The sequence below is a fragment of the Leucopleurus acutus genome (assembly GCF_964270905.1).
Source record: "Leucopleurus acutus genome assembly, chromosome: 11".
NCBI lineage: Eukaryota > Metazoa > Chordata > Mammalia > Artiodactyla > Delphinidae > Leucopleurus > Leucopleurus acutus.
This window is the reverse complement of record NC_139152.1, coordinates 1,866,128-1,888,130: the sequence shown is the minus strand read 5'-3', so window position 1 is coordinate 1,888,130 and position 22,003 is coordinate 1,866,128. Positions and strand designations below refer to the sequence as shown.

Sequence of the window (22,003 nt, the reverse complement as noted above, 5' to 3'; positions counted from 1 at the left end):
GAAAAGCACCCAGCCAGACGCAGGGCCAGCTGAGTTGGCCCTGGAAGCTCCCCTCACAGATCTGGGGACTCCAGGACCCAGTGCTGTGCCAGTGCCTCTGGTCCCCTAACCCGTTCCACTGTCTCCCCACGGAAAGGCTCCCCGCTTTGGGTGACTTCCTGCTGGTGACCCCTCCTCCCGTCCTGCTTCTCCCATCCCTGCCCCATCCCCACCCTGTGTCTCTTTGTTTTACAGATTCTGTTTTATTTTGACATTGTTTTCACTACCATTTTCACCATTGAAATTGCTCTGAAGGTAATGCATGCCCCCCGCTCCTGCCCTGTCCTGTCCTGTCCTGTCCTGTCCAGCTGTCGCTGCTCCGCTGCTAACACACGCTCTGTTGTCCGGCCACTCGGAGCCACTAATCTGGTTGTGCTTATCTTTCAGATCCTAGGCAACGCAGACTATGTCTTCACTAGTATCTTTACATTAGAAATTATCCTCAAGGTAACGCACGCAGCAAAGCCTCCTCTCTCTGTGCTCTGCCCTTGTTCTCTTGTTTCTTTCACTCGTTTTTACTCTCAAGTCTGAAACTGGAGGAATTTGTGCCCCTCGCTCTGTGCCCTGTGCACAGTGTCGGACTGAGGCTGGCCGGGCACCACCCGCCCCCCACCGCCTCTGGAAGCCACGCCTGCCCCGGGCTGGAACCGTCCTTTCCTCCTCCTGCCCAGAGGAGATGCCATACAAACAACACAAGTGGGAAAGCTCAGGGGCCTCCGGGAGTCACCCTGCCTGTGCCCTCGGGAGGCTGTTGTCAGCACAGGCCTGTGTGGTGGTAACCACGGGGCCAAGGCCAGTGTCCCAACCGAGGGCTTGGGACAGACCCTGCAGACACCTCTGAGCCCTGGGTTACCCCCGAGGCTCTGCTGCCTCACCCCTTGCCCCGGGCCTGGAGGAGGGAGCATGTCCTCCAGGGCTCAGTGTGGAACCCAGAGCCCAGGGCTGAGGGGCTGGACCCCAGGCCCGGACCCGCTCCAGCCCTGTGACCCCAGCACAGTAGAGCCCACATCTGAGCAGCTTCGGGTGACAGGCGTTTGCCCTAAGCTTTATTTCGTTATTTCTATTAATATACAATTAGTATATTACTTACATCTACTCTGTTAGGGTTTTCGAGTTTCCCAGGCCACCCGAGCTTCGGGGGTGAGTTCCGAGTCGAGGGAGTGTGTGTGACTCCCGTTCTCGCCCAGAGCCTGGGGTCACCCTCACCGTGGTCGGCAGGGCCGCCCCACTCGGTGCCTCCCCGGGGTCTGGGCTCCTCCCACCCTGCACGTGTGGCAGGCCCAGACCCTCCCTCCCGGCCTCCTTCAGGCGAGGACGGCCTGTCACATCCACATACAACCTGAGTGGTCACTTTCGCATGCCTTCTTTTTTTTTGTCCAGACCCACTGGTTCCAGCTAACCAGACGTTAACCAAGAGGAAACCAGGAGTGTTCCTCCGGTTTCCTCTCTGACCCCGGGGGTGGGGAGAGGGAACCGGGGCCGCCTGGCTGCGTGGGTGCCCTTCCCTGGACTCCAGACTCAGGGAGGCACACAAACGCCACACTCTTTCCCGGTCTCAGACCCTCCCCCAGCTCCCGGGTGGGCCTCAGCGGCGCTCCTTTTCCTCCAAGCTGCCGTCTCCTTACAAGCACGGTGCTGGCGAGATCCTCTCTCCCGCCCACCCTCTCCCTCTGCTTCCCGCTTCTACGCTGCCTGACTGTGCCTCTAGGTGGAGCCCGGCCCCAGGACACTGCCTGCACCCGGTCCCCCGGGTCCCTCTGCCCCGCCCTTGGGCCCGGCATCCTGCCCGGCGGAGGTGACCATCGTGCAGGAGGGGTGTCCAGTGTCAGGGACAGTTGGAAGGCCTGGGCACGTTTAGCCTTGTGGGACCAGGACAGTTGGCCTGAATGATGCCAAGGGCTGTCACCTAGAGGAGGAGGGAGGTGGGACCAGAACCCGCGAGTAGAGATTGCAGAAGGTAAGATGCGTTCAATGAGCAGCATTGCTGCCCGGAGCGGAGCTGGCTGGACGGAGGGGCGTCCTGCCCTCCCAGCCCAGCGTTCAACCCTTTCCTCTCCCCAGCGAGGCTCTTCCTGGGCAAAGGTTAGGACTTTAGGAGCAGAAGTAGGGTAGGTGGCAGTCAGCAGACAGGGTAAAAGGGGGGTCCTGCACTGGGTACCTGACTCCCTGGATCTCACAGGGAACTTTCAAATAAATGCCCCGTTTTCCCAGCGTCCACCTGCCCTTTCTCCTATGGCCACCCTTCCTCTGGCCCTGCCTGGGCGGACAGCCTGCACACACACAGACACACACACACACACACACACTCACCAGCCTTCGGGGCTCAGGGCCTCTCAGGTAACACAAACCATGGAAGCACCCGGGCCCGCACTCGGGGGCCCAGACCTCCACTAAGAGACAGGGCAGCAAGCAACCCCTCCAGCTGGCAGGCCTTTGGGACAGATCCCCAGCTGTGTCCCCTGCAGCCCTTCGGGACAGATCCCCAGCTGTGTCCCCGCAGCCCTGCACATAAGCCACCCACTTCTGGAAGCTCCTGGCAGGCCTTTGGGACAGATCCCCAGCTGTGTTCCCCGCAGCGCTTTGGGACAGATCCCCAGCTGTGTTCCCCGCAGCGCTTTGGGACAGATCCCCAGCTGTGTTCCCCGCAGCCCTTCACATAAGCCACCCACTTCTGGAAGCTCCTGCAGGACACAGGTGCCTGAGTCCCCTGTGACCCCCTCCTGCAGGAGATAAGTGGGAAGAATTAGGTTCCAAGAGCTATTTTTGCCAATTTCCCCTGTGTTTGCTTTTGAATCACTCCGCGGACGGGCTGCCTTGCGCACGCTCTGTTTCCAAAGAGATAGATTGGGCCTCAGGTGACCAGGGAGCTGCTTCCAAGCTCTAAGCCGTCAGCTCCAAATTTCCCCCTTTGGCTGTCGCTTCACGGCTGTGACCCTTCAGCCCTTCACCTGGAAATCCACTGGCCCTTAGCTCACGTCAAGGAAATCGGACAGGTGTTTGTGGGGCCTCAACAGCGGCTCTAGGCTGAGCTCCGAGGGGGGTGGTGACAGCAAACCCGAGACAGTCATCACCCCTGACGTGGTCCCTTCTTAGTCTCCAGGGGGCTTTCACGTGGTTCTCCAGCAGGCGCTTCACAACGGCAGGGAAGGGGATGCCACTTTGCAGAGGGGGCACTGAACATCCTCCCCATCACAGGAGGGACCCAGAATCCAAGTCCTAGCTCTCCGGCCGAGTCCAGTTCTCTGTAGAGAAGCTCGCCTGGCATGCAGCTTGCCATCTGCAGGACAGTGACCTAAGGGCTTTGCGTGTAATTCCCGAGGGCGCTTACCACCCTCCAGGGTAGAGGATTTCGTTGCCCCATTTCTCAGATGAGACTCAGAGAAGTTGAGTAACTTGCCCCGGGCACTCAAAGTGCAGAGGGTGGCCTGGCTCCAGAGCCGTGCTCTTACTGTGGTGCCCACGGCCCCTCTGAACACACGGCTCCAGAACCAGACAGTAGAATGGAGCTCAGAGTACTAGGCATGGGCCATCAGCACTGCCTGAGGCTGGGACGTGGACAGATGCGGGTTGCCAGCGTCGTTGGTAGAACTTCGGGCGTTAGGGTCTGCCCGAGACTGAGGGATTGCCTGGGACTAAGCCAGGAAAGCCCTGGGAAGCCAGGTGGCTGGTCCCCACCGGGGGTCCCCCCAGAGGGCCGTGTCCTAGGCGGGCCCTGTGGTGGAGCGAGCTTGTGGCGGGGGGTGTGGGGGACCTGAGCGTACAGGGGCGCGAGGGAGCCTTCAGGGGCTGCAGCAGCGCCAGCAGCAGAAGCTCCCGGCACCATGTCTCCTGTCCTGCCCCCCAGCCCCCGTCACCCCCGGGCTCCTCACCTGGGCCTGGCCGGAGGTGCCGTGTGGGGAGGGGTGGAGTGAGGGTCTCTGGAGCCCAGGGGGCTGCTCACGCCGCGCCTCCCCGTGTCCCCCCAGATGACCGCCTACGGGGCCTTCCTGCACAAGGGCTCCTTCTGCCGGAACTACTTCAACATCCTGGACCTGCTGGTGGTCAGCGTGTCCCTCATCTCCTTCGGCATCCAGTGAGTGGGGCCCCCTGGCCCCCGAGGGAGGCGTGGATGGAGGACAGTGTCGGAGAGGACAGCCGGGAGCCAGGGGTGGGGGGAGACGACAGCTGGTGGCGGGGAGGCCTGCCTGTGGCCACGCGGAACTAGGCTGCGAGCGGGACAGGCCCTCGCCGGCGGCTGTGGCTTCTGGTGTCTGGGTCCTCAGTGGTGGGACCCTTGGGGTACATTGACCCAAGCAAGGATCTGTTTCCATGTCTGGATCTCACCCAGCAGGTGGGCCCGGCCCAGTTACGAGAGAGGAAAGTCTCCAGGGCCCTCCCACTGGCTCCACAGGCACCCTCAGCCCAGGCCTGCAGTGGCCACGGCCAGCCCTGACTCCCCCCGCCCCTTCCTCTCCGGTCTCCAGTCAGAGCCCCTGATGAGGGAGGGAGAGGGAGGAGGGACTGGTCCTCACTCCTGGCTGTGCAGGGGTATCACCGGAGCAACTTTAAAACAAGACCTTTGCCTGGACCCCTCCCACCCCCCAAGCTTTGATTTAATTGGTCTGGGCTACAGCCAGGGCCTGAGGGATTTTAAACGCTCTCCGGACAATTCCACCTGCAACAAAGGCTGTGAACGTGCTCAAGTTTGAAAGAATCTCATTACTAGTTTCTCCTGAATTCTACCAGCTGGTAATGCTAACCCTGTACTTAACTTCCAAAGCACTTTCCGTACACATTCCTCTCTGAGCCTCACAGGACCCATGAGGCAGGCTGGGCCAGTGATGTTATCACTGTTTTCTAGACAGAAAAACTGAGGTCAGGACCTGGGACTTGGCCCGGGTCACGCCAGTGGCAGGGCAGAGGCGTCTGGGGCTCTGTCCCGAGGCTGTCCCCGTGGTCGGCCTGGAAGGAGCGGAGGTGGAGGCATTCAGAGTGAGACCCTTTGCTGGGATCATCCTTATTCTACCCCAGACTGTCTGCCTGTGAGCTTGTGGGTCTAATCCCGTCACTGCCACTAAATCACTCTTACCCTCGAGCCAAGAATGCCCCCCTCAGTCTGGCCTTTCCGTCCCTCCCATTGTCTCTGAGATGCTGGGATGGATCAGGCAGCCCTTTGAGTCCCTTGTGATCAGAGAGTCGTGAACCAGAGACACAGGACTTTCCCCCAGCCCACTCTCAGCGGACGGCGTCCTGACACAGGAGGCATGAGGTCAGCGCTTGCTGACGGGACCACGTGTTTTAGGTCCCAAGGAGGGTAAGGGCTCTCCAAAGGTGGCTAGTGGGTGAGGGACGCTTCAGAGAGCCCGCCAGCCGCTGGGGTGAGGGGCCTGCGTGCCCCCAGAGGGCAGCAGTGGCCTGTGCTCCCAGGGGAGCCGGCTGGGCCCTGGCGTCCCAGGTGCGCGGAGTCTGTGGTGTCCGAGCCATCGCCTCTAGGCCTGGGTGTGCTGTGCACAGAGGGAGCGTGATGGGCAGCCACCTGGGACTTGGGTTTGCGGGTGAGCACCAGGTATCTCCTCCACCCAAAGTCCCACCATTCGTACAGTATTTCTTCAAGTTCATGATAATAAAAGCCACCACGTGTTCACATCACTGCATGTGCCAGTTAGGCCGCTAGACGGTTCGTGTGCGTTTTCTCGTTTAATCCTTGCAACAGCTCGTGAGGTGATCGCTGCCCCGTTTTACAGATGAAGAAGCGAGGGCCCGACAGAGTTAGGAAGTGTGCCCTCGGTGGCCGGGGTCTGGTGGAGCTCCGCCTCGCTCCACGTGTCCTCGGCACAGTAGACACCCCCGAGTAGCACATTACACTGCTAGTGGCTCAAGAGTTTTCCCATGATTTGCTCACCAACAAGAAAGTCCCCGGCCAGCTCTGGGCCCCTGCAGTGGGAGAAGAGAACGGGAAATGGTGCTGGGGCGAGGAAGTCCCCAGCAGACTCCCCAGTTTCTCCGTTTGGGCCGGGACCTCCTGCCAGGAAGCGGCTCACCCTCCGCTGCCGCTGGACCAGGGGCAGGAGGCTCAGCCCCGCCCGTCCTCTCTCCCAGGTCCAGCGCCATCAATGTGGTGAAGATCTTGCGGGTCCTGAGGGTGCTGAGACCCCTGAGGGCCATCAACAGGGCCAAGGGGCTGAAGGTGAGCCGGGCGGGCCTGGGCGGGAGCCTCAGCCTGGGGGTCCACGTGAGGTGACGGGCAGGCGGGAGACAGGGCCGACAGTCAGGCTCCCGGGTGGGAGCCAGGACCCTCCTGCCAGCACCTCAGCCCCACTTCCCATCCCGGGTCCATGATACACGGAGCCACAGCAAGGCCCCCGTTCACAATCCCAGCTTCTCAGCAGAGCTTCTGCAAAAGGAGACACACACACACTACCCCGAGCCCCAGGTAGTGATGAGACCCCTGAACTGCTGCCCCCAGAACGTGGGAGGTTAGCAGGGCTCCTGGAGCCCAGTGGGACGCGGGTTTCACCAGGCTCCATCACCCCGTGACCTAGGAGGACGCTCGCTTTGCCCCTCTGAGTCTGATTCCCCCGCTCATGGCAAAGGGCTGCCCGCACCTCCTCTGAGAGGCTCCTGTCAAAGGGGCTCAGCCCAGGCCCCGGACCCGACCCCTCTGTCCACCTGCAGCACGTGGTGCAGTGCGTGTTCGTGGCCATCCGCACCATCGGGAACATCGTGATCGTCACCACGCTGCTCCAGTTCATGTTCGCCTGCATCGGGGTCCAGCTCTTCAAGGTGGGGTCTCGGCCGGACCTGTGGCCCTGCATCCTTCCCGCCCACCAGCCTCTGGGACCTGGCCGGGAGCTGGCAGAGGGGACACGGAGGGGACGGTGCTGGGTCACACTGGGGATGGATGCGGCCTCCCCACAGCCCCTCCCAGCTTCCAGACCCAAGGAGGACTAGTTCCCAGACCAGAGGAGGACTAGTTCCCAGACCAGAGGAGGACTAACTAGTTCCCAGACCAAAGGAAGACTTAACTAGTTCCCAGACCAAAGGAAGACTTAACTAGTTCCCAGACCAGAGGAAGACTAGTTCCCAGACCCAAGGAGAGCTAACTAGTTCCCAGACCAGAGGAGGACTAACTAGTTCCCAGACCAAAGGAAGACTTAACTAGTTCCCAGACCAGAGGAAGACTAGTTCCCAGACCCAAGGAGAGCTAACTAGTTCCCAGGCCAGGGGAGGACTAACTAGCTCCCAGAACAGGGGAGGACTAGGCCCGAGGAGGGCTAGCCCGCAGCCTGAGGAGAGCAGCGCGGAGGCAGGCACCTCCACCACCACCCGGCCCTTCCTTGTAGAGAACGGCAGAGGGGCTGCTATCCCCATACCCCTCCGTGTGAGTCACCCACCTAAGCCCGCGGGGCTCCCTGTGACCACAGCACCGAGTCCCCCCAGGTCGCTGCAGAGCCCCGGTTTGTCTGGGTCCTCGCCCTGCTCCTGGCGGGCCCTCGGCGGCGGGGAGGCCAGGTCCCTGGTTCCTGCCCTTCTCTGCCTTTCTGCCCTTCTCCACCTGAAGCTCTCCCCTCACCGTGTCGTCGTGCCCTGACTTCCACCGCCGAAGCCCCTAGCCCCGCCCGTCCCCCCTCCCTCTCCAGACCTGCCCTGTGGGCCCAGCTTCGCGTCTGGGCTTCCCTTCGGTCGGGTGCCTGCAGCCCAGGGCGTGTTTGTGCACCGACCGCTCTGAGTCCTGACTTCCGTCTGGGCTCTGCTCTCCTTATGCTTTGGTCCCGAGACCCCAGCGCAGCGCTGGCTGCAGCGAGATCACTAATCGGTTTTTGACTGGTTCCTCGATTAAGGAGCTTCTCCAGTCACTTTGCTCTTCCACCTTCCAGGGCAAGCTCTACACCTGCTCGGACAGTTCCAAACAGACAGAGGCCGAATGCAAGTGAGTACGGCCGGGGGGCAGTCAGGCTGGTTGACCCCAGGCGGTTGGTGACTTGTCCTGGGAGGAGGGGTGGCCCGTTCTTTCTCTGACAGCAGTGGTGGCTGCACTTTTATCCACGGGTTGTCTGGTCCTATTGACGTAACACGTAAGATCATCTGTTCCTGAATATTCCACCCCTGACATCTTCCCAGCGGCTGGAGCTCTGGGTTTAAGCTTAGCCAGTTTCATCCCACCCCCAAGCCAGGAGGCAGTGGTGGGTAGGCTGAGGGGAGACGGGAGACCCCAGAACGAGCCCTTTCTCCCTTCCTCAGGGGGAACTACGTCACATACAAGGACGGGGAGGTGGATCACCCCATCATCCAGCCCCGCAGCTGGGAGAACAGCAAGTTTGACTTTGACAATGTCCTGGCGGCTATGATGGCCCTGTTCACCGTCTCCACCTTTGAGGGGTGGCCAGAGTGAGTACGCAGCTCCGGGCCGGGTTCAACTGCCGCTCCACACCGTTCCCAGAAACCACACTTCTCCGGCTCCCCACGGGCCGTGGTTGCCGCCCAAACACCACTCTTCTTCTTCTGGATCTCAGAGCTTCAACCCAAAACGAGCTGCTTTTAGCTCCCCTCCCCAACCTAGACTGAGCCACAGTAAAGCCTGTCATCGCCCATGGCATCTGGGAGTGGAGGGGCCCCTGGGTCACCGTAGGACTGAAGTTCCCAGCAGGCACGGACGTAGGTAGAGACGGCGGAGGTGCCCGCCGGTTAGCCTCTGCCCCAGTCTCCTTGGAGGCAGCTGTGTCTGATTTGCGGAGGAAAGTTCCTGCAGAGGCAGTGCTGCCAGGCCTGGACCAGCCTGGTGGCCCGTAAGCTGCATCCCCTCCACCAGGCCTGTCCAGGAGGGGCTCCGCGTATCTCTGTACAGACACCTGCTTCCCTCACGCCCCCGTGTGTATTCCGGTGACACGATCATCTGAATGTCAGGAAACTCTAGATATTTCTAAGTCAACGACAGCACGTGACCTTAGGTGAGAGGCACCGTTATTAAATACCTGTGCTACCTAGAGAACAGCCACGTGCTATGTGGAGTAACAGAGGCAGGAGAGGAAGCAACCTGATGGGCACGTAGCCGCGGCCCAGCTGGGCGGCAGACACGGGCCACCTGAGTGTAAAGCAGACCATTGCTGATGATCTGGGTGAGCCTGGGGCGTTTTTCCTGATCAAGTGTTTCTATCTTAAGTGGACACTCGTTCTCAGGTTTATTTTATGTTCACTGTAAACCCCTCGAGTCTCTGCCAGAGAAGCAGCAAAGCTGTCTCAATATTTACCAATAGCTCCAGCATCTGAAATCAATGGCCATGACTCATGTCACAGTTAGACAGCTCCTGCCAGTTTCAAAACACCTCCACATACGTTAGATCAACTACCCTGCCCAGTAGGAAAGTCCGGAATTATTGTCTCCACTTTGCAGGTAAGGAATCTGAGGCTCAGAGAGGTTGAGTGGTTTGCCCAAGTCACACAGCCAGTAAGAGGCAGAGCTGGGGCTTGAACGCAGGCCTCCCGACTCTCGGCCTGGAGCTGTCCCCGGCTCCCCGGCCCCGGGGAGCTCGGAGCAGCGGTGTCATCGCCACCGCCCTCCGCGGGCTGTCCCCGCAGGCTGCTGTACCGCTCCATCGACTCCCACACGGAGGACAAGGGCCCCATTTACAACTACCGCGTGGAGATCTCCGTCTTCTTCATCATCTACATCATCATCATCGCCTTCTTCATGATGAACATCTTCGTGGGCTTCGTCATTGTCACCTTCCAGGAGCAGGGGGAGCAGGAGTACAAGAACTGCGAGCTGGACAAGAACCAGGTGCCGCCGGGGGCAGGGCTGCAGCTTGGTTCCCCGGGGGGCCAGGGGCCGGGGGTGAGGGCTGCAGCTTGGGCCCCCGGGGGAGGCTGTGGTTGGGAGAGAGCCCCAGGCCCCCCGCCCAGTGTCTCCTGGAGGCCCAAAGGCAGAAGGGACGCAGACCCTGCAGATCCAGCTTGCGGCCGGGCTCAACCAACAGGGTCTGTGAACAGCTCCTCAGGGAGACTCGGTGGCGGGTCTGGGGGGTTTTGTGAAAGAGCCTCTCGCCCACACCTAGAAGCCGATGAGTCAGGAGGTGCCCAGGGTGGGGCGGCACCGTGGATAGAGGAAAGAAACCAGAACAGTGAGGGTGGAGGTTTGGGGCGGGGAGAGGACGGCTTAGAAACCACTGTTAGATGGTTTCTTGTAGAACAGAGAGGCTGTGCACGCAGAGGGGGGGAAGGGCTCCGGCAGGAGGGATGCGGCCACGCTGGCCCTGGGCTGAGCTCCGCGGCCGGGAGGGCAGGCTGGGTGTGCGGTCGGGAGGCCGGAAAGTGTCCACGGGAAATGCATCCCGTCCACGGGGGACTCGAGCTCTGCTAGGTAAGGAGCACCCCCGTCAGGCCCGCTGCACCCCTTGCAGCTCCGATGTCCACACCTTGGGCCTGGACTTTGGACTGTAAGGAAGCCAGGAGAGAGGGAGGCCAATTAGCAAGTGTAGGCGAGAAGTGACGGTAGAAGTGGAGAGAACAGCGCTGGTCGGGCTTGGAGGCTGGGTGAGAGAAGGGCCTGGGGGACCCTGGTCCTGACCTGGGCTCCGGGCACAGCGCAGAGATGGCCGGAGTGTAGTCGGCCCAAGATCCCATCCCCTGGCCGTGAGCTGTGACTTCTAGTCTGCGGACCCTGGCAGATAAGGAAGATGGACTTAGGACAGGAGAGGAACCCTGAGGAGAGACAGGCCCCCAAGGAGAGTCTGTGGCTGGGAAACCATCAGCGAGAAGACAGACTGTCAGTCAGTCAGCCAGTATTTACCAGATGCCACTGAGCATCTGCAGTGCACAGCGGGCATCACCGAGATGGAAAGGAGGGGACACGGACCCCCTGACTACGTCCTGATGGGACTAACTAGAGAGGGTCTCTCCCCCGTTGAGGGAGGGATAGAAAATCAAAACAGTCCAAGCAGCAGCTCAACCTATAAACGAGCTAGAGCTGTAGATGCCTCTCTCCCCCAGAGAACCCCTCCCCTGGGGTGTGCAGCTTCCTCTGCACCCCCCACCCCCGCCATCCCCCAGCATCCGGGTTTCTCACCCCCGTCTCCCCGACGCAGCGGCAGTGTGTAGAGTACGCCCTGAAGGCCCGGCCCCTGCGGAGGTACATCCCCAAGAACCAGCACCAGTACAAGGTGTGGTACGTGGTCAACTCCACCTACTTCGAGTACCTGATGTTCGTCCTCATCCTGCTGAACACCATCTGCCTGGCCATGCAGGTCGGTCCAGCGGGCCGGCGTGGCATCTGCCGGTGGGCGCGTGGGCGGCGTGTCACCGTCACGCTGGCCAAGGGGGCGGGGGCGGGGGGGCAGCTGGAGAAGCACAAGTGTCCCTTGTCGAGGGTGGAGGATCCCAGGATCCCGGGCCGATGAGATGGAGGGAGGGAAGTGGAGCACAGGGGACCCTGAAGGGGCCGAGCTGGGTGGAGCCCCCCGAGGACCAGGAGGCCGGCGGGGCTGTCTCCCCATCAGGGCAGGAGCACGAGCCTCTGCGCAGCCGCGCTGGCAGTGCCGGCAGAGACGGGAGGGACCTGCGGGCCCCCAGGCTGGGTGCTGAGGGGTGGCCGGGGGCAGCGAGCCCCGGCTCATGTGCGGCCCCCGCCCCTGCAGCACTACGGGCAGAGCTGCCTGTTCAAAATCGCCATGAACATTCTCAACATGCTGTTCACCGGCCTCTTCACGGTGGAGATGATTCTGAAGCTCATCGCCTTCAAGCCCAAGGTAGGCCTCCGAGACGGGCCTCTGGCCCACGGTGCCGGGGGACAGGTGGGGGCCAGTGGGAGCAGAGGCTCAGCGAAGGACCGCATCCTCCCAACGATAAACGTTCCAGCTCCGGAGCCTGCAGGCCTGGAGCCAGGCCAGCTCCTCGAAGCAGAATCTCAGCCCGCGGGCCGGGCCGTGGTCTGGACACAGGGAACAGGGACGTGCCTGAGCAAACCTGCTTGCAGGGTAGGCAGAATGGTCCTCGTCTCCCCACCATGGCCCCGGCCCCCGGCACGTCATCTAGAAGCGACTGGAAACCAAACCTCTCGAGGCCCAGCCCCCCAGACCCACCCGGGCTCTGTTCTCTCCCCGTTTTGCCCGCCGCGCAGACTAAGAGCCTGGCTGTAACAGCTGAGCCGGGGCTGCGTTTGCTCAGGGCTGGGTGTCCGTTTCCCCACCTCAGGGCTGCATCACTGCCCCCTGTACCTTCCAGTACGGGACGGACCTGCAAATGTCTCTGCTGTGCTACTTGTAAGCAGCTTCTAGAAAAAAGGCTGGGAGAGAAGATTAGAGCCATTGGCTGAGTGAAGCAGGGCAGGGCAGGTTGGCTCCCTGTCACTTGGATTATCTGTGCCCTCCCCACCCGACCTGCCCCTGGGCCTCAAGGACAGAGGGTGACCCGGTTCAAGCAGGCCTTCCGTCTCCGGCCCTGTAGACAGGTCAGCATCGCCGGCGTCCACTGACCTGGGTGTCACAGGGGGCGGCTACCCCGGAGGGGGTATCCCAGGGGCTTGGAGGCTCCCCGCTGCTGCACAGCTCTGGGGGGCGCTGAGAAGGAACGCGTTGTTTCTAAGAGGATCGTGCAGGACAGCTCTCCAAACCTTCTCTTCCCCACTGTTACTAGTTTTTCCAGATACAACACAGGTCAACGGGGAGTGGAAAGCAGGAGTCCCTGGCCCTGTATTCCATTTCCATTCAGACGATCCCCTGCCCCAGGACTAGCCGGGCCAGGAGGGGTGCCCCTTGGCTGTCGGATTCCTATTCAGCGCCAGGATCTGCGTCGTCTTCTCTGAATTAACATTCCACCAACCATTCTCAGTAACCTGCAGTGCGACACACACCTCGTCGCGTGGAACCCTCAGGACGCCTCTCAAGATAGGCATTAGCTCCTCATCTTAGGGAAGACGGGAGTGAAGCTCAGAGCAATTAAGTAGCGTATTAATTACACCATCATTAAGCGGCAGAACTGGGAATAGAAGCCGGTGTGTCTGACTTTGTAGTCGATGTAATTTCCGCCACACAGAGCTGTTAGCAAGCATCTTCCCACACCAGGTGGTCTGCTGGGAACTTTCCAGAAAGAGGGAAACCACCTTTGAGGGGCTTCAAAGACAAGACAGACCGTATTCTTACCGTGCCGAGTCTTCCTCTCTCACTGAGAACGCCTGGGAACCTGGCTGATTTTCAGAGAATAAGACCCCTAATGAATGCCGTTTGGTGATAACAATGGTGTTTTCCTGTCTCCTCCAGAGCAGCAAATAAACGCTGTCTCACTTTCCCTTGCAAGACCTGTCCCATTTAGGGGCAGAGGAGACCATGGAATGTCCCTGGCCACCTTCTGTGGGGTCCCCTGCGGTCCTATTCCCAGCCATGCCGCCCAGGAGCCGCCAGGCTCACAGCCCGCAGCAGCGCGCCCTGGGGAGGCGGGGAGGCCGGGCCATGCTGGGGCTGAGCTTCCCGGTCAGACGACAGCCTCCAGGAGGGAAACCGGCATCATTTTCCCCCAGTTTTGTGAGACATACAGTTTACATATTTCAAAGCCTTGAGTCATTCCACGTTGACTCAGACGTGTTTCAGAGGATGCCTGACGCCGGCTCCAGGGCCCTGCAGGGGACTTCCTGAGTCAGGCTCCCGAGCTCAGGAGATGCACTGGGCAAACCTGCCCTAGGGAGCACGTGGCAGTGACACCTGCAGGGGCCTCTGCCTGGAAAACACTCTCGCTGAATCCTGCACACCCAGGAGCAAAAGCCCGTTCCCCGGGAAGCAGCCAGGTAGGGTGCTCTAAACCATAAAGCACCCAACTTCCTCCATCTCTAGTTTTCTGTTGTGAGAAGATGGGGTGAAATAGGAGAAACTTTTCCAGAGAAGTAAGAGAGCCATCCTGGGGCCATCTGCCTTTCACACATGCCAGGGTCTGTCTGTGGCAGAAAGAAAAAGGGAAATGGACCTTTTCTGGGAATACCCTGCCGGGGCTTCTGGCAGCAGAGGGGGAAGGGTCCCCGGCCTGGCCAGCCAAACAAGCCTGTCCAGTTGGGAGGAGAGTGGGGTTCCTGGATTCTCGTCAAGGAGTAGACTACAAGAAAAGCATCCCCAAAATTTCCAGGAAGATAACCAAACCAGAAAGTACTTGAGGGGACTTGCCTGGTGGTGCAGTGGTTAAGAATCTGCCTGCCAGTGCAGGGGACACGGGTTCGAGCCCCGGTCCAGGAAGATCCCATGTGCTGCGGAGCACCTAAGCCCGTGCACCACAACTACTGAGCCCATGTGCCACAACTACTGAAGCCCGTGCACCTAGAGCCCGTGCTCCACAACAAGAGAAACCACCACGATGAGAAGCCCGCGCACCGCAACGAAGAGTAGCCCCCGCTCGCCGCAACTAGAGAAAAGCCCGTGTGCAGCAATGAAGACCCAACACAGCCAAAAATAGATAAATAAATAAATTTTTAAAGAAAGAAAGTACTTGAAGCCCTGGTGGAAATATCTAGCTGGATCTGGCCCTAGAACCGGTGCTCCTAATGTGATCGTGTGTTTGTGCCACGAATGAGTTTGCACCTGCGAGCGTCCGCTGAGGAAGGACAGTTAGGCAGTAAGGACGCAGGGATTGCCATCAGTCCTGACATCAGGTGTCTGAGGTTGGCCTGCTGGGCTTCCTACTCTGTCCCTCGGTCTCTGTGGTTGGTTGGCTGGTCAGTCAGTCGGTTTGTAGTTTGGCCCCGTTCTTTCGTTGTCCTCATGGTAATTGATGTTCTCGGTCTTCATTTCCATCTGTTCTGCTCGCCACCTTATGGAAAATAAATGGACTCGAGTAAATCCCTGCTCTGCGCCTAAAATTCACATTCTGTCTGAAGAATGGGGCAGGTGACAGGAGTGTCTTGGACACCTAATGGCCAGAGGGAATTTCTCCCCGAGCGGAGGACTGCCCTGGACATTTCCAATGGCCCCTGGGCCCCACGAGACTGTGCAGAACCAAGCTGGTCAGCATGAAAAGGTTTCGCATAGAATCGTCTGAAGTTAACTAAGTAGCTGGACTGTCCTCCTATCATGAACAGAAATTTATCAGCAAAGACAGGAAAAAACTTTTAAGATACAGTTTATGATAAGCACTGAAAAATATCCAATGCCTGGGCTTCCCTGGTGGCGCAGTGGTTGAGAGTCCGACTGCCGATGCAGGGGACACGGGTTCATGCCCCGGTCCGGGAAGATCCCACATGCCGTGGAGCGGCTGGGCCCGTGAGCCATGGCCGCTGAGCCTGCGCATCCGGAGCCTGTGCTCCGCAGCGGGAGAGGCCACAGCGGTGAGAGGCCCGCGTACCGCAAAAAAAAAAAAAATATATATATATATATATATATATATATAGAGAGAGAGAGAGAGAGAGAGAGAGAGATATCTCCAATGCCTAAGAATAAATCTAACCAAAACCCTCTCAGATCTTTACAGAAGATCTGTGAAATTTCACACAGAGGAGTTAAAGAAAACTCAGTAAATGGAGAAATATGTCATGTTCATGAATTGGGAAAGTCAATGTTACAGAGATGTCATTTCTCTTCAGTACAATCCCAGTTAAAACTCCAGATTGAACTTTAACCCAAGTCCTTCAGGGTCAATAGGGCGACCCAGGGGGTTCCAAGGCTTCAGCCCCTGTGGGCAGCTCTCCGTGACTGTGGAGGTTCCAGGGCAGGGCCAGCCCCAGACGCTCCGTGCTCAGCTCTGGGGGGTGGGGTGATCGTGTGCCTGGAACTTGCTGCTGACCATGACCCAGCGGGTGATGAGGGGAGAAGGGGCCCCAAGCTCCTGCTCAGAGAAGCAGATCGGCCCAGGGAGGTGGGAGGATTCCCGACTCCCCCTCCTCCCCCCGGGGACTCACCTGGGCCTTGGCAGGTGAGGAAGCAGGGGCAGCTGCCTCTGAGACTTTCCCATCCCCTTGGTGCTGCCCCCGGAGGGCCTGACCCCACAGCTCTCTGGGATCAAAACGCTTTTCCACGCCCTCCCCGCCGAGAACAGTCCAGAAAGCAAGTGGAACCAAAATGGAAGCACTCGTCGACCCCCTGGCCCCCGGCTCTTGGGCATAAGAGCAACTGGAGCCTCGGGGACGCTCCTGACGCAGGAGAAACTGGGGCCCAAAGGCATTTCAACCCAAGGGATGCGTGCGGTCTCCAGACCAGCGCCAGGACCGTCTGCAGGAATACAGACGCTCCGTGCCCACCGTCGGTCTGTGAACAGCCACCCGCCTCCTGGGCACCTTGGCTCATGCAGCCGAGGCCTGGATTCTTAATTTTATTTAAATTAATTCAAATCTGTGTGGCCACATGGCCGGCGGCTGCCATATTGGGCCATGGGGCTCTAGACACCACTTCTCCGCAGGCCGCTCGCGGGGTCTGCATCCCTCCATCCGTCCGCCTCACCCCAACTGCTCTGGCTTCATGGACCCAGGTGGGTGATCTCAGGTGTGGGAGCCCTGTGGGAAGAGTAAGACCGGCTTCTGGCCCGGCGTCCCCCGTGTGGGTCCCCTCCTGGCCCCCCAGTCGTCCCCGGACCTCCCGGGTCCAGGAGCTGCAGATGCCGAGGCAGGCGGTTCAGTGGCCAGCACCAGGCTGTGGGGCCGGGCCAGGCGATGTGCTCGGCCAGGAAGTCTGAGCTGAGAGTGTGGACGGCCTTGGCCTTGCCGAGCGCGAAGGCGGCCTTCCCCGCATTTCTGGCTGTGCTTGTGCGTGAGGGTCCCGGCCCCTGGTGCCCCCAGAACAAAGTCTCCTCTGCCATCCTTAGGACGGTTTTCTGTCTTGGGAAGGACTGTTGCCCGAGACACGGTACAGATTTCCGAGGTGAACGGTCAAGGTAGGAAGAGTCATCACCAGCTGACTCCTTCCCTGGGCCATGGCAGAGGGACAGATGAGGGCTGGACTGGCAGAAGGGGCCAGGATGGGTGGGGGTGGGGGTCAGGGAGCCTTCAGGGAGGCTGTCTCCAGCCAGGAAACTGCAGCCGGTTCTTCCGTCTGTCCTCAGCTTTGTCCACATCCAGAACCTTCTTTCCTTGAAGACCCAGCATCTGCTTCCACTTTAGTAACAGCCTTTCTCACATGAGCACAACCTCCGGCCAGCTTGGGGCTCCCCAGGGGCACCCCTGCCCCAGCAGATGGGGAGGGGGCTTCCGAGGCTGGACCCGCCGTCTCTGGTGTTTCCTTGTCCCTGGTGAGCGAGCCGCCCCCGCTCTGGGAGAGGGGCCAGGCGGGTGGAGAAGCAGGGCGAGCCCCCCAGCAGGTGACCGTCTGACGAGGGAAGGGACCCGTCTGCACAGCCGAGCCCTGCCTGCCTTCCCGCTCAAGCGGGACTCAAGTTTAGGCTATGATGTTCCTTAAAGTCCAAAATCGGCTTTGCCCTCTGTCCCCCTGAAGAAGGCCAGCGGGGACCACACCAAAGGGTAGGCTCCGTCGGGGCAGCCCGGGCAGATGGGGCGAGAGGAACCAGGGCCGGGCTCTTCCAAGTGCCGGGAAGACCCCGTAGGCAGGAGCAGTCGGGCTGGGGTCCTGGGAGGGAGTCCTCCCTGAGCTACTGAGAGAACGTCAGGACCCTTTCCTTAGAGCCAGTAAAGGACCAGGAGATGGAGGAGAAAGGGGGGTGACCGGCAGGAGAGGATGCCAGCCCGGGCCATTCCGTCTCCTGTCTGGAAAGCTGAAACTACTAGAAACTGGCTTTGTCTTCACCAGATACCACGTTGCAGCTAAAATCTGCTTTCTCTCCAGCTTTACCTCTGGATCCAGCTGTACCCCTCGCCCTAATTCCCCTCCTAACAGTCTTAGCCAAGCGGACGTTTCTGCAAGGGGCAAAGGTTTTTGTGAGGCTCTATTTCTTACAGAACAAAGTTCACTTTATTTCTGCTCGATCATCCCCTGCCCCCAGACCCCACCGACAGGCGAAATTCTGGAGACAGAGCAGGAGGCCCACCTCCCCCCCAGCGTCGCCTCGAACGAGCAGGGAGGGCAGGTAGGGCTGTCCTTTCCGCGTCCGTTCCTCGGTAATGTGGGGAGGCTGGCTTAGCTGGGCCTGAGTGGGGTCATGGCCATCTCAGTCTGCCCGGCTGCCAGGACAAACGGCAGAAATCTACTTCGCACGGTCTGGAGGCTGGGGGTCCCAGACAGGAGCACAGGGCCACGTCCAATGAAGGGGGCCCCGTCCGCTCACAGCTGTGTCCTCGCAGGTGGAAGGAGCGAGGGAGCTCTGTGGGGTCCCCTGTTCAAGGACCCCAGTCCCGTTCCTGAGGGCTCCGCCCTCATGGCCTAATCACCTCCCAGAGGCCCCCAGTACCATTCCATTGGGCGTCTGGGAAATCTGCAGGGGGCGGACCCCACGGTGTGCGGGCCGGGTCGGCCCCGGGGAGAGCGGCCCTGCTGGTCCCGAAAGGCCCCGGGGAGGGCGGCCCTGCTGGTCCCGAAAGGCCCCGGGGAGGGCGGCCCTGCTGGTCCCGAAAGGCCCCGGGGAGGGCGGCCCTGCTGGTCCCGAAAGGCCCCGGGGAGGGCGGCCCTGCTGGTCCCGAAAGAGCGTTTAGGGATCGTTTACCTCAGGAGCAAGTAGGTAACGTGTAGCAGAAACTGGGACTCGGTGGCCGGTTAGCGGCCAAGGCTCAGCGCAGCTCAAACTACCACTAGCAATGGGAACGTCTCCTTCTGTTTCCTTCCGACATGGAAAGTCCAACTCTAAAAACACCGAGAGCCAGCGAGAATATTTCCTTTCCGGAACTTGCACGGAAACTTAGACCTTCTTTCAGGCTGGTGGGCTTCAATCACTGGAGAACCAAAACCCCCTTTTGGCAATAAATACTTAGTACTACTTCCTTAATTTTCCTTAAAAAAATTCAGAGAAAATCTAAATCTTTATGTATAGGAAACTCACACCTATACACATAACGTAAATATATATATATGTCTATAATTCCTAAGTTATAATGGGAGAAGTCTGTGTTTAGTTCCCCGCACCCCCTTTACTGGTGATCTGCCAGATGGGCGGGGGCGTTGAAGTCAGTATGATCAAAAATAAACCCAGCGCTCGTGGAAAGGCCCCTGTGGGGAGGGCAGGGCAGCTGCTGCGTTTCATTATTTAATGTGGAGATGGTTCACGCTGGGTGACGCGGCCACGTGAGAGTCACTGGGAGGGGACGAGCCCCCTGCGCCTGTGAGCAGTGGTGTCCAGACCCGCCGGCCTGGACCTGTGGGAGGGGAGGGGGAGGGCTGCTAGCAGGGCCGAGACCCAGACCATGGTGGCAGGAACAGTCCCGCAAGGCTGCGTGAGCTGGGCCCGCCTCCCCTCCCCGGAGGCTGGCAGTCACTCTGTCTGACACAGGAGGGGCCGGGCCTGGCGGCGCATCTCTGGAGCTGAGGGCAGGTTCTCTAGAGTGCGCACAGGTGGAGGCTGCAGGGGTGCGGGGGGCCACGCCCCCTGGGGCTAAGGAGGGGCCGGCCCATTAGACGGGGGGCGAGGATGGGACGGTCAGGTCAGGTTTGGGGGACTCCGCCCGGGGCGTAGTCTGCGGGATGGGCCGGGAGAAGATTCCAGGTGGGCAGATGATGCCTCGCCCCCACCGAGGCTGCCGTCCTCTGCATCCCCTTCCCGCCTCCAGGGGGCCCCCCGTGTCCCTTTGAAGTGGGGTGCCTGCGGACGTTGCCACGTGTCAGACGGCCTTGCCCGCGCTCGAGGCATATCCCCTTGAACCCTCGTCCTGGACGATCCTGCAGCGGGGTCCTGCCATGGACCCAGGTGCCAGCTGGGGCGGAGGAGACCCTCCCCAGGCCCCAAAGGAGCCCAGCCGACCCCCCGTCCCCTCACCCCCGTGGGAGGCGGCAGGCCAGGTCGGGCTCACGCTCTGCCCACATCTGTGCACTTCCAGGCACCCAGAAGCACCCGTTACATCTTGGTGAGATAAATGACTGAGGGCCTTTGAAACCTTCCTGGGGAGAAAAAAGCTTAATTCCAAAGGAGAAACGAGAGCAATGCCCACTTCGAAGTGTGCCCTCCTCTAACTCCTGGAGTGCGGCCCCATCCCCACCACCCGCCAGGGTCTCCTTGACCCCGGCCCGTCTGCTGCTGCCCTTTGCCCTGCCCACCCCCGTCCCGGGCTGTCTGCTGGGGGGCTCCAGGGCTTCTGAAGGGGTGCATCACAGGGTGGGAGCTGCCAGGGGCCGGGGACAGCTGTGCACCAGCCATGCCGCCCCACTAGATGCCAGTGACTTCCTCAATTACTGTTACGTCTGAATGACATCCTAACGTCATACAGTTTCTATTATCTCTGTGTGGCGACACTCAGCCGCCGGCTGCACCCACCACCTCCCATCTCCCCGTCCCATGACCCGGAACCAGGCACAGCCTCCCAGCTCACGCCAGCAGGGCCCTTACTCGGCTGGGCCCCCTTCCCTGGCCAAGCACACGCCGTCTGCCCACTCCATTCTAGGCCCCGCCTCCCCCAGGTGGCCCTTTCTGCTTCCAGCAGCTCCACGTCCAGCCTCCACCCAGGGCCGCCCCCCCCCCCGCCACGTCGATCTCTGGGGCCCCATGTGTCCCTGGAAGGGAACAGTCTTGGGGCAGAGACCCCGACAAAGTCCAGTCAGCTTCCCCACCAGGAAGAGCGTCCGGTCACCTCCTCTGTGTTCCTTGCCTTCTCTCTGCTGGACCCGTCAGAGGTAGATAAGGAAGCCGCGCGGGAGGGGATGGAGAGGAGAAGAAAGCCAGCAATGGCAGCACAGTCCCAGGTGTGTAGACGCCTGTGGACCCCTCTCACCACCGTCCTGTTTTAAAGCTTGTGTTGACTCTGCTCTGGGCGGGGAAGGGGCTGAGAGTCCCGAATTCAGGGCCAGGGCGTGTGCCTGGACCTCCCAGCAGCAGCCCTGCTCTCGGGACCAGAGACAGGATGTGGGCCCACCTGGCAGCCCACTCCTCTCCTCCCAGCCCTCCAGCCAGAGCAAAAGGGGCCTGGGTCTCCCTGGGAGGAATAGTGGTTTCTAGGAACCTGGCAGTTAACTATCTGTGTGGACCTGAGTCTGACAGAGTCTAGCCAGGACAGCTTACTTACGGTCACCAATCTCAGAGTGATGCTGGATTTCATCCAAGAACCTCAGGACAGGCAGTCCTCACTAGGATTCAAGATGAGACCCACTGAAGGGAGCTTGGGATTCTGGAACCTTCACGTTCCCCCTCCTCCTTCCACATTCCCGAGCCTTGCCTTCCCCACTGCTCAGTCCCACCCCCAAAGCTGACCCTGTGCGTCTGGCCTCCCTAGAAGGGGACGGACCAGCTCCAGCAACCGTGGCAGTCGCTGGAACTCACTGGGCTTCTTGCAGGTGCAGGCCCTTCACTTGTGTCATTCCTACCATAACCCACAGGTCGCCGTGTCATAGGGGGAAACTGGGGCACAGAGAGGTGCGGTTATCTGCTCAAGGTCACCCAGCCAGTAAGTGCTAGATGGAGGACTCGAACCCGGACACCTGCCTCTGCGGGTCACACCCTTAACCACTACACCGCCTCTTCCAGCTTGGAACAGCTCCAGGGGTGGAGTGAATCAGGGCACAGATAATCCAAGAGAGGAAAATCCAAAATTCTCATGCAGGTGAAGTGCATTGTGGGTGCTGGGCAGCAGCGTCCTTTCCTAGTCACGTTGTGCTGAGCCTAGGATCGATTTGGTCCACGTCTCTTCTGCCGTGGCAGCCAGTGAGCAAAGGGTCGGCGCCCTCCGGAGAAGGGATTGTTCCCAGCGGGGCGCTTGCCTTTCAACCCTCCTGAGGCTGGGGACCCACTTACCCTGCAGGGTTAGGGATGGCGAGAGAAAGTCTTCCCCCAAAACGCCGTCCGCCCCTGCGTGGGCAGCCCTGCCTGGTTCTGAGGATCTGGACATTGAGAGGTTTGGTTCACCACCTCAGGGAGAGCCCGGAGCCCCTTTCGCTATCCCTGACTTCTACCAGAGAAAGAACGAGTGACAGGTATGACCTGGAGGTCAGCCTGATTT

General features: G+C 60.2%; 1 protein-coding gene across 2 annotated transcripts in view; it reads left to right on the top strand.

Annotated features, from left to right (window-relative positions):
* CACNA1C (calcium voltage-gated channel subunit alpha1 C) overlaps positions 1 to 22,003 on the top strand; it is a gene marked incomplete at both ends in the record, with an annotated part of 456,740 nt that overhangs the window by 388,355 nt on the left and 46,382 nt on the right. For both annotated transcript variants that reach the window (XM_082850933.1, XM_082850932.1), the window contains 9 exons: positions 235 to 294; positions 4,005 to 4,111; positions 6,118 to 6,205; positions 6,694 to 6,801; positions 7,896 to 7,948; positions 8,260 to 8,406; positions 9,595 to 9,796; positions 11,100 to 11,258; positions 11,649 to 11,759. In XM_082850933.1, coding sequence (XP_082707059.1) covers positions 235 to 294; positions 4,005 to 4,111; positions 6,118 to 6,205; positions 6,694 to 6,801; positions 7,896 to 7,948; positions 8,260 to 8,406; positions 9,595 to 9,796; positions 11,100 to 11,258; positions 11,649 to 11,759 — 1,035 coding nt within the window. The remainder of the gene's footprint in view (positions 1 to 234; positions 295 to 4,004; positions 4,112 to 6,117; positions 6,206 to 6,693; positions 6,802 to 7,895; positions 7,949 to 8,259; positions 8,407 to 9,594; positions 9,797 to 11,099; positions 11,259 to 11,648; positions 11,760 to 22,003) is intronic.